Source organism: Capra hircus, chromosome 14 (genome assembly GCF_001704415.2).
Source record: "Capra hircus breed San Clemente chromosome 14, ASM170441v1, whole genome shotgun sequence".
Classification (NCBI taxonomy): domain Eukaryota; kingdom Metazoa; phylum Chordata; class Mammalia; order Artiodactyla; family Bovidae; genus Capra; species Capra hircus.
Genome location: NC_030821.1, coordinates 49,947,209 through 49,963,566, shown reverse-complemented (window position 1 = coordinate 49,963,566; position 16,358 = coordinate 49,947,209). Strand labels below are relative to the sequence as shown.

Sequence of the window (16,358 nt, the reverse complement as noted above, 5' to 3'; positions counted from 1 at the left end):
GAGAAGAAAATGGCAACCCACTCCAGTATTCTTGCCTGGGAAATCCCATGGACAGAGGAGCCTGGTGGGCTACAATCCATGGGTCACATAGAGTCGGACGCAACTTAGTGAGTTAACTGAACTGATGAGGGGTGTATGTTGTAGGGTGTCAGAAGCAGAAAGTATAGGGATTTCTCCAAAAAGTGGGTGATTCTCAAAAACATCTTAGCATGTGAGAAGCATCTCCCATTTCCTCAGGAGTAACTGGGCTCTTGGGAACCTTTTAAAGCAGAAGTGGACAAGCTACTGGGCAGTGATTTCAAATGATGAAAAGAATGTTTCTGATGTTTGAAAGTTCTCATATGCACATTATAGCTGTTTGAGCCTCGAAGTAGCTGTGTGTACTGAAAATTCTTCTCATCCTGCTTTTTTCCTTAGGGAGATTAAGAATTGACTTTGCGTCACATATTTGGCAGGCAGTCAACTAGGTATCATTCCTATGGAGTACTGTCTCACTTATTTTTATTTTTCATTTAGGAACTAGGACTTCAGTGCTTTAAAAGCAATCCCTTCATCATCATCACTTCTTGACCATAGATCTACTTAGAATCATTCAGTTCAGTTCAGTCGCTCAATCATGTCTGACTCTTTGCGACCCTATGACTGCAGCATGCCAGGCCTCCCTGTCCATCACCAGCTCCCGGAGTCTACCCAAACTCATGTCCATTGAGTAGGTGATGCCATCTGACCATCTCATCCTCTGTCGTCCCCTTCTCCTCCTGCGCTCAATCTTTCCCAGCATCAGGGTCTTTTCCAGTGAGTCAGCTCTTCACATCAGGTAGCCGAAGTATTGGAGTTTCAGCTTCAACATCAGTCCTTCCAATGAACACTCAGGTCTGATCTCCTTCAGAATGGACTGGTTGGATCTCCTTGCAGTCCAAGGGACTCTCAAGAGTCTTCTCCAACACTGCAGTTCAAAAGCATCAATTCTTCTGCATTAAACTTACTTTATAGTCCAACTCTCACATTCATTCATGACTACTGGAAAAACCTTGACTAGACGGACCTTTGTTGACAAAGTATGTCCCTGCTTTTTAATATACTATATAGTTTGGTCATAACTTGCCTTCCAAGGAGTAAGCGACTTTTAATTTCATGGCTGCAGTCACCATCTGCAGTGATTTTGGAGCCCCCCAAAATAAAGTCTGACACTGTTTTCACTGTTTCCCCATCTAATTGCCAAGAAGGGGTGGGACCGAATGAAATGGTCTTAGTTTTCTGAATGTTGAGCTTTAAGACAACTTTTTCACTCTCCTCTTTCACTTTCATCAAGAGGCTCTTTAGTTCTTCACTTTCTGCCATAAGGGTGGTGACATCTGCATATCTGAGGTTACTGATATTTCTCCCGGCAATCTTGATTCCAGCTTGTGCTTCCTCCAGTCCAGCATTTCTCATGGTGTACTCTGCATAGAAGTTAAGTAAGCAGGGTGACAGTATACAGCCTTGACATACTCCTTTTCCTATTTGGTCCCAGTCTGTTGTTCCATGTCCAGTTCTAACTGTTGCTTCCTGACCAGCATATAGGTTTCTCAAGAGGCAGGTCAGGTGGTCTGGTATTCCCATCTCTTTCAGAATTTTCCACAGTTGCTTGTGATCCACACAGTCAAAGGCTTTGGCATAGTCAATAAAGCAGAAATAGATGTTTTTCTGGAACTCTCTTCCTTTTTCGATGATCCTGCGGATGTTGGCAATTTGATCTCTGGTTCCTCTGCCTTTTCTAAAACCAGCTTGAACATCTGGAAGTTCACGGTTCACGTATTGCTGAAGCCTGGCTTGGAGAATTTTGAGCATTACTTTACTAGTGTGTGAGATGAGTGCAATTGTGTGGTAGTTGGAGCATTCTTTGGCATTGCTTTTCTTTGGGATTGGAATGAAAACTGACCTTTTCCAGTCCTGTGGCCACTGCTGAATTTTCCAAATTTGCTGACATTGAGTGCAACACTTTCATAGCATCATCTTTTAGGATTTGAAATAGCTCAACTGGGATTCTATCACCTCCACTAGCTTTGTTCGTAGTGATGCTTCCTAAGACCCACTTGATTTCACATTCCAGGATGTCTGGCTCTAGGTTGGTATCTTTCTAATGAAGTGGAGAAAGAAGCTTAACAAGAAAACATTTCAAAAATCTTTTCAGTTTGAATAAAATGTTGATACCTAAGGTAATAGTTTGTCATGGAAAGTAAATTCTATTTGTATATCAAATGTGTGTGAACAGAAACTAGCATTTGTGAATATATATTTTTAATTTCCACATATTTACTTTTAAACTGTTATTATTTGTTGTTTATTTGCTAATTCATGTCTGACTCTTTGTGACCACATGGACTGCAGTCTGCCAGGCTCCTCTGTCCATGGGATTTCCCAGGCAAGAATAATGGAGTGGGTTGCCATTTTTTTCTCCAGGTGATCTTCCCAACCCAGGGATTGAACCCGCATCTCCTACATTGGCAGGCAGATTCTTTATCAATGAGCCACCAAGGAAGCCCAAACTACTATCAGCAACCCATTTTTCTCCAAAATAAAAGTTTCAAACAGCCCTCTTTCTATAAAATAAAATGTATCCTTAGAAACTAAAATCTCAAAGAGGCTGGCTTTCCCTTATTGTTTTGACTCAAAGTTTTAGGTTTTAAAAATAAAAACAGGTTGATATTTTTAGTTTCCATTGCTGGGCTGCTGCCATCAGATTTGAATTTTTGGCCAGTGGTACAGGCCACAGATGTTCAGACCTTGCTGGGGACCCGAGTGAACCCTAAACTGGCGTTTAATCCCCATGGGGCAGAAAGTGTGGGTGATTGATCCAACGCAAAACTATGAGCTGTTCAGAGGAATGCTGCTCACTCTCTATTGGCCTGAGAACTTTTAAAAATTCTGGATTCCCTTTCCTGTTTCCAAATAATTCCATAATTGGGCTTATTTTTGGCAATGGGAATACTTCTTCCATATATTTAATGAGCTTTCAAGAGATAGTTCCTGTTTACACAAAAATACTATCTGTAGAGGCAGGAGTTGTATCTCCAGCACAACCTAGGATCATACATAGATGCTTCTTTTCATGTTTTTGTATGAATGAATAGTTGATTAAAGTGAAACAAGGAGAGAGAAGGCTAACTGCCTATTACAGTGGATGCTGTGACATAAAACAATTGATCTCCATGCTTTTGTGTGTGCCTTGGGAGCCCGGTCTAAGGTGTCTATCCTGCGACTACAGTGGGAAAGAACTTCCAAGTGAAAGTTTGCATCTGGCCTTAAATTTGGGGTCTTTCAGAGATAAGTCACAGTTTCTTTTAGTAATAAAGAGAGAGGAATAGATCTCTATTTACTAGAGATTTGCATGCATGAAGTCACTTCAGCTGTGTCCAACTCTTTGCAACCCTGTGAACCATAGCCAGCGAGTCTCTTTTGTCTATAGGATTCTCCAGACAAGAAGACTGGAGTGGGTTGCCATGCTCCCCTCCAGGGGATCTTCCCGACACAGGGATTGAAGCCATGTGTCTTACTCTGCCTACACTGGCAGGCAGGTTCTTCACTGATAATGACACCTGAGAAGCCCTCAGTGAGTTCAGTTCAGTCACTGACTCATGTCTGACTCTTCGTGACCCCATGAATCGCAGCACGCCAGGCCTCCCTGTCCATCAGCTCCTGGAGTTCACTCAAACTCATGTCCATTGAGTCAATGATGCCATTCAGCCATTTCATCCTCTGTCGTCCCCTTCTCCTCCTGCCCCCAATCCCTCCAAGCATCAGAGTCTTTTCCAATGAGTCAATACTTCACGTGAGGTAGCCAAAGTATTGGAGTTTCAGCTTTAGCATCATTCCTTCCAATGAACACCCAAGACTGATCTCCTTTAGAATGGACTGGTTGGATCTCCTTGCAGTCCAAGGGACTCTCAAGAGTCTTCTCCAACACCACAGTTCAAAAGCATCAGTTCTTCGGCCCGCTCAGCTTTCTTCACAGCCCAACTCTCGCATCCATACATGACCAGTGGAAAAACCATATCCTTGACTAGATGGACCTTTGTTGGCAAGGTAATGTCTTTGCTTTTGAATGTGCTATCTAAGTTGGTCATGACTTTCCTTCCAAGGAGTATGCGTCTTTTAATTTCATGGATGCATCACCATCTGCAGTGATTTTGGAGCCCCCCAAAATAAAGTCTGACACTATTTCCACTGTTTCCCCATCTATTTCCCATGAAGTGATAGGACAAGATGCCATGATCTTCGTTTTCTGAATGTTGAGCTTTAAGACAACTTTTTCACTCTCCTCTTTCACCTTCAACAAGAGGCTTTTTAGCTCCTCTTCACTTGCTGCCATAAGGGTGGTGTCATCTGCATATCTGAGGTTATTGATATTTCTCCCGGCAATCTTGATTCCAGCTTGTGCTTCCTTCAGCCCAGCATTTCTCATGATGTACTCTGCATAGAAGTTAAATAAGCAGGGTGACGATATACAGCCTTGACGTACTGCTTTTCCTATTTGGAACCAGTCTGTTGTTCCATGTCCTGTTCTAACTGTTGCTTCCTGACCTGCATATAGGTTTCTCAAGAGGCAGGTCAGGTGGTCTGGTATTCCCATCTCTTTCAGAATTTTCCACAGTTTATTGTGACACAGGCAAAGGCTTTGGCATAGTCAATAAAGCAGAAATAGATGTTTTCCTGGAACTCTCTTGCTTTTTTGATGATCCAGCAGATGTTGGCAATTTGACCTCTGGTTCCTCTGCGTTTTCTAAAACCAGCTTGAACATCTGGAAGTTCACGGTTCATGTATTACTGAATCCTGGCTTGGAGAATTTTGAGCATTGCTTTACTGGCATGTGAGATGAGTGCCATTCTGTGGTAGTTGGAGCATTCTTTGCCATTACCTTTCTTTGGGATTGGAATGAATACTGACCTTTTGCAGTCCTGTGACCACTGCTGAGTTTCCCAAATTTGCTGGCATATTGAGTGCAGCACTTTCACAGCATCATCTTTCAGGATTTGAAAGAGCTCAACTGGAATTCCATCACCTCCACTAGCTTTGTTCATAGTGATGCTTTCTAAGGCCCACTTGACTTCACATTCCAGGATGTCTGGCTCTAGCTGAATGATCACACCATCATGATTATCTTGGTCATGAAGATCTTTTTTGTACAGTTCTTCTGTGTATTCTTGCCACCTCTTCTTAATATCTTCTGCTTCTGTTAGGTCCATACCATTTCTGTCCTTTATCGAGCCCATCTTTGGGTGAAATGTTCCCTTGGTATCTCCAATTTCTTGAAGAGATCTCTAGTCTTTCCCATTCTATTGTTTTCCTCTATTTCTTTGCATTGATCCCTGAGGAAGGCTTTCCTATCTCTCCTTAGAGAAGGCTTCTAGCAGAAGCCCTACTAGAAGTGAAAGTAAAGTAAAATGAAGTCGCTCAGTTGTGTCCGACTCTTTGTGACACCATGGAATGTAGCCTACCAGGCTCTGAGGAGCCTTTTAGTCCATAGAATTTTCCAGGCAAGAGTACTGGAGTGGGTTGCCATTTCCTTCTCCAGAGCATCTTCCCAACTCAGGGATCGAACCCAGGTCTCCCACACTGCAGGCAGATGCTTTACCGTCCGAGCCACCAGGGAAGCCTTCAGAGATTAATAGATTGATTAATTCTTAGTACTTCCCTGGTAGTCCAATAGCTGAAAGTCCATGCTCCCAATACAGGGGGCCCAGGTTCAATCCCTGGTCAGGGAACTAGAACCCACCTGCCACAACTCAGAGTTTGTGTTCACAACTTAAAAAAATAGAAAAAAAGGTCATGCATGCCTCAACTAAAGATTCCACGTGCTGCAACTAACAGACCTGGCACAGCCACATAAATAAATATTTTTAAGAACAGATCAAGAATTCTCTAAATGCCTTTCTGTCTTTCAGTATTTAGACTATTTTCACTATATTGTGCTGTCCTTAGTCGCTCAGTCATATCCAGCTCTTTGTGACCCATGGACTGTAGCCAGGCTCCTCTGTCCATGTAATTCTCCAGTCAAGAAGACTGGAATGGGTTGCCTTGCCCTCTTCCAGGGGTTCTTCCCAACCAAGGGATCGAACCCAGGTCTCCTGAATTGTAGACGGATTCTTTACCATCTGAGCCACCAGGGAAGCCCAAGAATACTGGAGTAGGTAGCCTATCCATTCTCCAGGGGACCTTCCTGAGCCAGGAATCGAACCAGGGTCTCCTGCATTGCTGGGAGATTCTTTTCCAGCTGAGCTACCAGGGAAGTCCCATTTTTCAGAATATATCGTTATCAAATATGTTAATAATTTGTTAATAGATTCCTGCATTTTAGTCCAGTTCCATTCAGAGTCCTACTATGGGCTAGCACTTTGCTGAGCTTCTGACATATGATTTGAAAGCATAGTTTAAATATACCTAAGATAGATCATATTCTAATAGTGAGCTTATAAGATGTGATTTTTGATTTCACATCTTTATTCTTGAGTTTAACCTAGAAAAGTCGCTAAGTCCATTTCCTCCTCCAGAGGATCTTCCTGACCCAGGGATTGAGCCCTTGTTTCTTATGTCTCCTGCATTGACAAGTGGGTTCTTTACCACTAGCACCACCTGGGAAGCCCTTCAGTTTTGGGGATGACATACCCTGGTGGCCTAGGTGGTGAAGAATCTGCCTGCAATGGGTTTGACCTGGATTTGATCCCTGGGTTGGGAAGATCCTTTGGAGGAGGGAATGGCAACCCATTTCAGCATTCTTGCCTGGAGAATCCCCATGGACAGAGGAGCCTGATGGGCTACTCTCCGTGGGGTCACAAAGAGTCGGAGACAACTGAGTGACTAAGCGCACACAGGCAACTGAAACATTGGGAGCTGGTGGCTATCGGACCTTTGCTTCTGACACTATAATCTATCTCTGTGAGATGCTTTGTTTGTGGTACAGAAGACAGATGTCAGCATCACCCTCGTGGAGTCCACATCTGCAGAAGGAGAGGGAAATAAGAAAGTTATCCATAACTATAAGGGGGAGTTGCAGAGTGCTGTAACCTAACACCTAACACCAGGAAAATTGAACTTAGACTGGCACTCAAGGAACATCTCTTGACAGTTTCACAGAACTTGAAAGTGCATGGGAGTTAAGTTTGGAAATGAAGGAAGAATATTCTAGTGACATTGAACAGTTTGTACCAGGATCTCCAGAGAGTAGACGGTGTGGGAGAGGAACTGAGTGCAAGCCAGAGGAGCAAAGGAAAGAGAGCTTGAGATAGATAACCCGCGTATGGATCAGACTTTAGGTGGCCGTGTAGACCATGGCGGGCTTCCCAGTTGGTGCTAGTGGTAAAGAACCTGCTTGTCAATGTAGGAGACATAAGCCAATTGAACCTGCCAAGGTGGGTTCTATTCCTGGGTTGGAAAGATCCCCTGGGGGAAGGCATGGCAGCCCACTACAGTATTCTTGCCTGGAGAATCCTATAGACAGAAAAGCCTGGTGGACTATAATTCATATCGTCACAAAGAGTCAGAGTGCACTGAATGACTCAGCACACACGTAAACCATGGCACGTCTAGACCATGGATGAATTGCAAAGTTTTAAGTAATTGAGTGACTATCTGAGGATGCTGTGTAAATTCCTTGAGCATCACTTTATTCTCAATGGCATAGAAGCAGAGTCCACACCAGTCTTCAGGCTGATCCTGACCCAAGGCTCAGCAGGGATTAGTAGAAACCATGGAAGGTACAGTCTGTTCTGCCTCAGGGGTACCACCACAGAGCTTTGCTGTCTAGCCTGTTCACAGACTCAGGTCTGGGTCAGCTTTCTCATAGTGTTTGGAATAATCCTTTTTCTACCCTTGACCTGACAGCTACCCTATTCTCCCAGCTTGCCTCACTTTAAATATTGTGTTCCTATCTTGGTGTCCTAGGACGCCAATTCGATTTCTCTCTCTGACTGTCAGCTGCTAGGAGCCTGTGGATTTGAGTCCTGGTAAGTGGTATTGATCACTTAAATTCATTTCTTTTACCGCTTAGCTTGCAGTCAGAGTTTCAAAGGCATCCATTGCATTTGCTGCCTCTGTGGCTTTGCTTTTCTAAGAATGTGTGGGTTTTAAAATAATGACTTAATTTCTAACAACTTATAATTTATTTCACCCATTCCAGTTGACATGATGTAATTTTCTTTTGACTTTGCTGTGGATGACAGGAGTGAAATGTTTGATTATCATAGCATGTTTAACTGCTTTCTCTTTCTTCTTTCATTTACAGTTTTCTCGTGTACTAAAGAATAGAGCCTGGCCCACCTTTAAACAGGCCAAATCTAGAATCTCCCCTCTGCACAGCAGCGACTTCTGCCCTACCAACTGCCATGTCAATGTGATGGAAGTTTCTTATCCCAAAACATCAACATCCCTGGGGAGTGCGTTTGGTGTTCAGTTGGATAGTAGGAAGCATAATTCTCACGATAAAGAAAATAAATCTGAACAAGGTAGGTTAGGTTTTTAAACTTTATCAAATTATGACAAGTAACTTAGGCAGTCATAACTATTCCCGCCTCCCTGGAATTAGATAGATTCCTGACATGTCAGCAAGTCTGAACTAAAGGATTCCTCACTCTAGTCATTTAGATAATATGCATAAGTGTTTGTAGGATGAAGTGGCCTTATGCATTTTGTATTAATTTTCCTTCAAAAAGAATGATTCTTTTTGGCTTCCTTATATGTCTGATAAGCACAGCTCATCTTGCTGTGAAATCTCTCATCTGAAATGGCCCTGTAACTGTGAGAAAAATACAGGAGGAGCAGCTGCAAGAAAAGCAGAGTACTATCCCATGCCATCAGAGTGGGCCGTGGGATTGAACTGTATCCTAATTTTGAATCTCAACTCCCTGTAAGCTTTAATTCTTGAATTAAATTTAACATTGGATTGGCATTTTATTTTTTGTAAGGTTGGGCATCTAAAATGGATTGCAGTGGATTGCTACTGTAAGCTAACGGTAATAGTTGTTACTATAGAATGATTTTAACTCCTCAGGAAAACTAAGTCCTATGGTGTACATTCAACATACGATCACAACCATGGCAGCCCCTTCAGGCCTGTCTCTGGGACAGCAAGATGGACATGGTCTCCGGTATTTGTTGAAAGAAGAAGACTTAGAAACCCAGGATATCTATCAGAAACTTTTGGGCAAACTTCAGACTGCACTGAAAGAGGTGGAGATGTGTGTTTGTCAAATAGATGAGTAAGTATTTTATTTACTGACCTGTTAAATGTTCCTGATAAAATAGCTTATAGAAAATGGGACTCTTGAACATCCACTATTCTTTGTAGTGTTTGAAAACATAGGAATTTTTGCTGACCGTTTAGGTCCTCTTCATTCCATCACCTTAAAAACAATGTGGTTCTTGTTCGAACAATGTAAGTCGCTAAGTGGTGTCTGACTCTTTGTGTCCCCATCAACTGCAGCATGCCAGGCCCCCTGTCCCTCACTGTCTCCCAGAGTGTGCCCAAGTTCATGTCCATTGAATCAAAACATGTCAATTCTGTTGACCTATGTTTTAAGGAAGCATTTAGTACCAGAGAATAACAGACCATCGCATGCAGGTCAAGAAGCAACAGTTAGAACTGGACATGGAACAACAGACTGGTTCCAAATCGGTAAAGGAGGACATCAAGGCTGCATATTGTCACCCTGCTTATTTAACTTATATGCAGAGTACATCATGCAAAATGAAGGGATGGATGAAGCTCAAGCTGGAATCAAGATTACTGGGAGAAATTCAACAGCCTCAGACATGCAGACAACACCATCTTTATGGCAGAAAGTGAGGAAGAACTAAAGAGCCTCTTGGTGAAGGTGAAAGAGGAGAGTGAAAAAGTTGGCTTAATAGCAAACAAAGCAACTGAAAAAGAATTAACCTCAAAAATATACAGGCAGCTCAATACCAGAAAAATAAATGACCCAATCAAAAAATGGGCCAAAGAACTAAACAGACATTACTCCAAAAAAGACATACAGATGGCTAACAAACACATGAAAAGATGCTCAACATCACTCATTATCAGAGAAATGCAAATCAAAACCACAATGAGGTACTATCTTATACCAGTCAGAATGGCTGCTTTCACAAAGTTTACAAACAATAAATGCTGGAGAGGGTGTGGAGAAAAGTGAACCCTCTTACACTGTTGGTGGGAATTTAAACTAGTACAGCCACTATGGAGAACAGTGTGGAGATTCCTTAAAAAACTGGAAATAGAACTGCCTTATGACCCAGCAGTCCCACTGCTGGGCATACACACCTAGGAAACCAGAATTGAAAGAGACACGTGTACCCCAATGTTCATCACAGCACTGTTTACAATATCTAGAACATGGAAGCAGCCTAGATGTCCATCAGCAGACGAATGGATAAGAATGCTGTGGTACATATACACAATGGAATATTACTCATATTAAAAAGAATGCATTTGAATCAGTTCTAAAAAGGTGGATGAAACTGGAGCCTATTATAAGAATGAAAGTAAGTCAAAAAGAAAAACACTGATACAGTATATTAATGCATATGTATGGAATTTAGAAAGATGGTAACGATGACCCTATATGTGAGACAGCAAAAGAGATGCAGATATAAAGAATCGATTTTTGGACTCTGTGGGAGAAGGCGAGGGTGGGATGATTTGAGAGAACAGCATTGAGATATGTGTATTACCATATGTGAAATAGGTCACCAGTCCAAATTTGATGCATGAAACAGGGCACTCAAAGCCAGTACACTGGGACAACCCTGAGGGATGGGATGGGGAGGGAGGCGGGAGGGGGATTCAGGTTGGGGGACACACGTACACCCATGGCTGACTCATGTCTACGTAGGGCAAAAACCACTACAATGTTGTAATTAGCTTCCAATTAAAATAAATACATTAAAAAAAAAACTCAACATTCAGAAAACTTAAATCATGGCATCTGGTCCAATCACTTCATAGCAAATAGATGGGGAAACAATGGAAACAGTGAGAGACTTTATTTTGGGGGGCTCCAAAATCACTGCAGATGGTGAATGCAGCCATGAAATGAAAAGATACTTGCTCTTTGGGAGAAAAGCTATGATCAACCTAGACAGCATATTAAAAAGCCAGAGATATTACTTTGCCAACAAAGGTCCATTCCGTCAAAGCTATGGTTTCTCCAGTAGTCATATATGGATGTGAGAGTTGGACTGTAAAGAAAGGTGAGGGCCCAAGAATTGATGCTTTTGAACTGTGGTGTTGGAGAAGACTCTTGAGAGTCCCTTGGACTGCAAAGAAGTCCAACCAGTCCATCCTAAAGGAATCAGTCCTGAATATTCATTGGAAGGACTGATGTTGAAGCTGAAACTCCAATACTTTGGCCAGCTGATATGAAAAACTGACTCACTAGAAAAGACCCTGATGCTGGGAAAGGTTGAAGGTGGGAGGAGAAGGGGACGACTGAGGATGATATGGTTGGATGGCATCACTCAATGGACATGAGTTTGAGTAAGCTCCGGGAGTTGGTGGTGGACAGGGAGGCCTGGTGTGCTACAGTCCATGGGATCGCAAAGAGTTGGCATGACTGAGCCACTGAACTGAACTTAGTACCAGAGAGGAGAATAAAATTCTTCCATACAGAAAACACTGAGTTTCAATGTGCAAATGTTCAATTGAACAATATGACTGGAAGAGTACGAACTGTGTATAGGGAATTGCTTGTATCTGTTATAGACAAGAACACAATATTTGGTGGATAGGCACTCGATAGATGTTATGGAAAAATGTAAAATATACTGAATCTTTAACATGTTAAATGAGTAAAAACAAAAGTCTGTAGCCCTAGGAATGACCAACACCTGTTTTTCTCTTCTGATTGACTTATTGGTTTACTGAGGAATTATCCAAATCTCTGTGCCAGTAATTTAGAATTTTTTTTAAAAATTAAGAACAGAGAAGAGGAAGGAGTTGAATAATATTCTTCCAAAGAGGTCAACTCTGATTCTCATTCCAGAATTTGATGGTTGGAGAACTGCCTGAACTCTATAGGAAGGTTGGCTATGTCATGGGTGTGATTATGATCGCATCTAGTCTATACAGGACATTACGAGTTCACTTCCTCGTGTACAGAATGGAGTGAATAATAACAAGTTGTTGATTTATGGTGAAAATTATAAAAATGAATACAAAGAACAATCAGCCTAGTGCTTGACATGCTTGCTTATCATTTAGGAGCCTGAAATTGTTGAATATATCCTAATGGATAGAGTCTGAAAACTCTATCAGGACCGTTTTCCTCTTTTTATTGTACTCTCTATGGAGTTGCAGATTTAGATTAGTATCAAATGTGTATTATTTAGTTCACATACATCTTCCCTACTTCCATGGATAATTCACATTTGACTTAAAATATTTAAAACTTACTCTAAGGCTCTGCTGTAATTAGACTAATGAAATTTTAACTGACACTTTATCTTGCTTTACACATCTTTGAAATTTAGAGATGAAAATCACCATATTAGATGCATCATATTTCTAAGATTATCTCTTAATTTATTTTAAAAAAAATTTAAATTATTTATTTTTGGCTGTGCTCCATCTTCATTGCTGTGTGTGTAGGCTTTCTCTAGTTGTGGCAAGGTGAGCAGAGTTACTCTCTTATTGTGGAGCACAGGCTCTAGGGCACAGGCTCAGTTGTTTTGCCACAAGTGGAATCTTCTGAGACCAGGGATCAAACCTGTGTCCTCTGCATTGGCAGGTGGATTCTTAACCACTGGACCACCAGGGAGGTCCTAAAATTATATGTTGATAGTTACTATTTATTGTGCTATTGCTTTCTGACATTTTTATGAATTAATTTAGAAATGAAATTCTGTTTTCCTTTGTCGAATACACTAGTTTTTAAAATCACTTTCATCACTTGGTATATTGTGACCACGACAGTTATAGACAAGTTAAACAGCTTGAGATCACCGAGAGAACAGGGTGTTATTTTTAAGCAATTATATGATATTTGGAATTGTTTTAGAATGACAGTGTGACAGAGAAGTTAATATTTTAGGATGTTATATTTTTTCTTAATAAATTGATTTTATTATTAATATATATGTTATACTCTATTTTAGAAGCCAGTCTCTTTTTTTCCCCTGAAGTATTTAGAAAGTTCGGGAGGAAGGCTTTTTATTAATGAGGCAATAGATAGTAGCATTCATGTACCTGAGATCTCAAAGGGATTTTAAGAGAGCATCTGGACCAATCCCACACTTCCAGTTAAACCAAGACTTATTACTCCTCCTTTTCAGAGGAGTTCTTTGTCAATGGTAGGATTATTGATATACCTGAGTGAACGCTGCCTTGTAGACTGGATTTCTAATGCACTGACTACCCAGCACTTCTTGGCAGTTGTCCAGACTTTGTCTGTCTTTGTTAATTTATTGACTCTTTTTTACAAGTTCAGCTAAAGTAAATATACTTTCAAGAAAATGGTTAGAGCTAAGGGGCTTCCTGTACTTGGTTTAAAATGCTTATATATTTAAAGCACTAATTTCTGAAAGAGAGTTAAGCTATTTTTATTAGCCAAACTACCTAAAATGTTTACCTGTTTTTACTTGTTATTCTGAAAGCCTTCACCAACTGTGCATATTTACTAGGAAAGTGAAGTGAAATGAGCCAGTGATATGAGCAACTTCCTTGGTCTTGTTTATGTGCACCATATGATTTAATTCTAAATATAAATATGTTTCACCATAATTCAGTGTGTAACCTAATCACTTTAAAATAATTCGGTCATCCAAGTGCCTGGAGTCCCCCATTGCGTCATTCAGAGGTGCTGCAGTGGAGCTTGACAAATCATTTAAAAAGATAGTTACCAAACAATTTTCTCACCATGTAGAAATTATTCTCTGCAGAGTGAAGAAGCAGATCTCGGATGCTCTGCCAAGTTTTTAAGAGAATTAAAACCTCGAAGCATCTCACTGCTCGCCTTTCTAAAAGTCATTCATTCCTGTGAAAGGACCTGGTGCTGAGCCTGTCTAATCATGAAGTTTGGTTTTCCTGTCTGTTGGGAACATGTCTTTTGACATGACGTGTAGGCATTCCTCTAAATCCTCCTACCTTGTTCAGATCCAAAGATAGAACTAAAGACAGATTTGCTGTCTAGTAACAGGAAGTAAGGAGATGTTATGAATTTCATCAAGACTTGGTGATTCCTGTTCTATTTTGGGAAGCTAATGAAAGTTGTTGCTGAACCATGAAAGATGCTGGAATTCTTGGCCTCCGGAAGAGAAGAATTCAATCTGGGGCCAGAGACAAGGCTTGATTGCTCAGAGCTTTTGTGTAGTAAAGTTTTATTACAGTATAAAAGAGCTAGAGAAAGCTTCTGACACAGACATCAGAAAGGGGCAGAAAGATTGCCCCCCTTGCTAGTGTTAGCAATGGAGTTGTATACCTTTTAATTAGTTATTACAATGAATCAAAAGAATGTCTCAAGTTTGTGAAAATTTTACCAGACCCACTCCCACAATTTACATTTTAGGATAACAAAATTAGAATTTAACAGCAGAAGGATCCTCCAGACCACTCCCATAATACATTCTAAGATATCAGGATTAGTCAGAAGGTTTTCAGGAAGGAGAAACTGTCCTGCAGCCAGATACATTGTTGTTGTATAATCCCTAGTACAGAGTTTAAACTGAGTTGTGTAATTGACTAAGACTAAGGAATGTAGAGGAAAAAAAAGTTTGTCCTTTTCTCCTCCTTGAGAATTCCAGACCCCTATCTCCACATCGAGAGCCCCAGACCCCTTTCTCCTCCTTGGGGACCCTGGACTTCTTATCAGTCTGCCTAGGAATTGACTCTCTCAATAAGTACTTTTGCCCTTTAATGGGCTATTTTCCAGTTAATGACACTTAGGTACTAGACATAAGTAAAGGGAAAAATATTTCATGGAGAGTACAAATATTTAACAGGATTTTAAAATTCAGACTTTTTGTATTCTTACAGGAAGAAAATGCACAAAGAGTATTGAGGGCTGGTGAAGATACAAAATTTGAGAACAGACTTCATTTTCCAAGTGTCTGGGGCCCCGTAGATGAGTGATGAACAAAACACATTATTTAGGACAGTTAGCGTCTCTGGGGTCGCACAGAGTCGGACACGACTGAAGCGACTTAGCAGCAGCAGCAGCAGCATTAGCAGCGACCTGGAGATTACAGATAGGAATGTCAAGGCTAGTGATTGAATTATCTTTTAGGTTTTCCCAAGCATTTTGCTGGTTAATGTAAAAAAGTAGGGACAGTTTCATAAAAGCTAATGTGTGTTAGCTCACTGGTCACAGTTATATGATTAAGTGAAGTGAAATCTGCTTAGTCGTGTCCGACTCTTTGCGATCCCATGTACAGTATAGTCCATGGAATTCTCCAGGCCAGAATACTGGAGTGAGTAATGTTTCCCTTCTTCAGGGGATCTTTCCCAATCCAGGGATCAAACCTAGATCTTCTGCATTGCAGGAGGATTCTTTACCAACTAAACTATCAGGGAAGCCTGATATAGGGAAGTTATATGCTTACATAATGATTTCTTCTCACAGTCTGTCTGTGAGTTGAGTTATGAAACACTGGGCTGTATCACAGACTCCTCAAACTTAAATTTGTTTCTGAACCTCGTATCTACTTTGACCTGTTTAAATCTACTTTGACCCCTCCCTTATCAAGGTTGTCCCCCTTCTCAGGTAAGTATTCTCCATCCCTTCCATTTGTGAAGCCAGAGTCTAGGTATCCTCTGTGATTCATTTCTTTCCTTTTGCTTCACCTCCAGCACCTTATCAGGTTCTGTCAGTTGTACCTGAGAACCTATCTACCCCATCACCTTACCCTGGGTAACCATCATCCCATCCCTAGTACTCAGTATAGAACTTTCCAGCTGTGTCTCTCCATCTGGTACATTCTACATTAGGCAGATGCCAGAGGAATCTGTACAGGTAGATTTTGCTGTTTGCTTAAAACCACTTAATGACACTGAAGTGCAAGTAGAAGAATAGGAAATGTGTTACTGTGGCCTGCACATCCCAACATGATTTGTCCCCACCCTCGCCCCGGAAAAAAAAAAAAAAAAAAAAAACTTATTTCCCTGAGCTCCTGTTGCATTAGCCTCTTTCTGATCCCAGAACATGATGCACCTCTGCCTGGGCAGCCCTGCTTCTAAAGCCAGCATGCCTGACCTTCCAGGCACTCAAGTATTAGGCTGGTGGCCAGTCTGTGGAGAGATGGTGCCTTCTTGCCTGTGTGTGTGTGTGTGTGTGTGTGTGTGTGTGTGTGTGTGTGTGTGTATGTGCATGCACACGCTAAGTCGCTTCAGTCA

The 16,358-nt window shown here is 41.3% G+C and overlaps 1 protein-coding gene across 1 annotated transcript in view; it reads left to right on the top strand.

The window, feature by feature from the left end:
• The window catches only part of PREX2 (phosphatidylinositol-3,4,5-trisphosphate dependent Rac exchange factor 2), a 305,631-nt gene that overhangs the window by 166,675 nt on the left and 122,598 nt on the right, over positions 1–16,358 (top strand). Inside the window, exons 24-25 of the mRNA XM_018058434.1 lie at positions 8,262–8,481; positions 9,027–9,234. Of these exons, the coding sequence (XP_017913923.1) occupies positions 8,262–8,481; positions 9,027–9,234 (428 nt within the window). The remainder of the gene's footprint in view (positions 1–8,261; positions 8,482–9,026; positions 9,235–16,358) is intronic.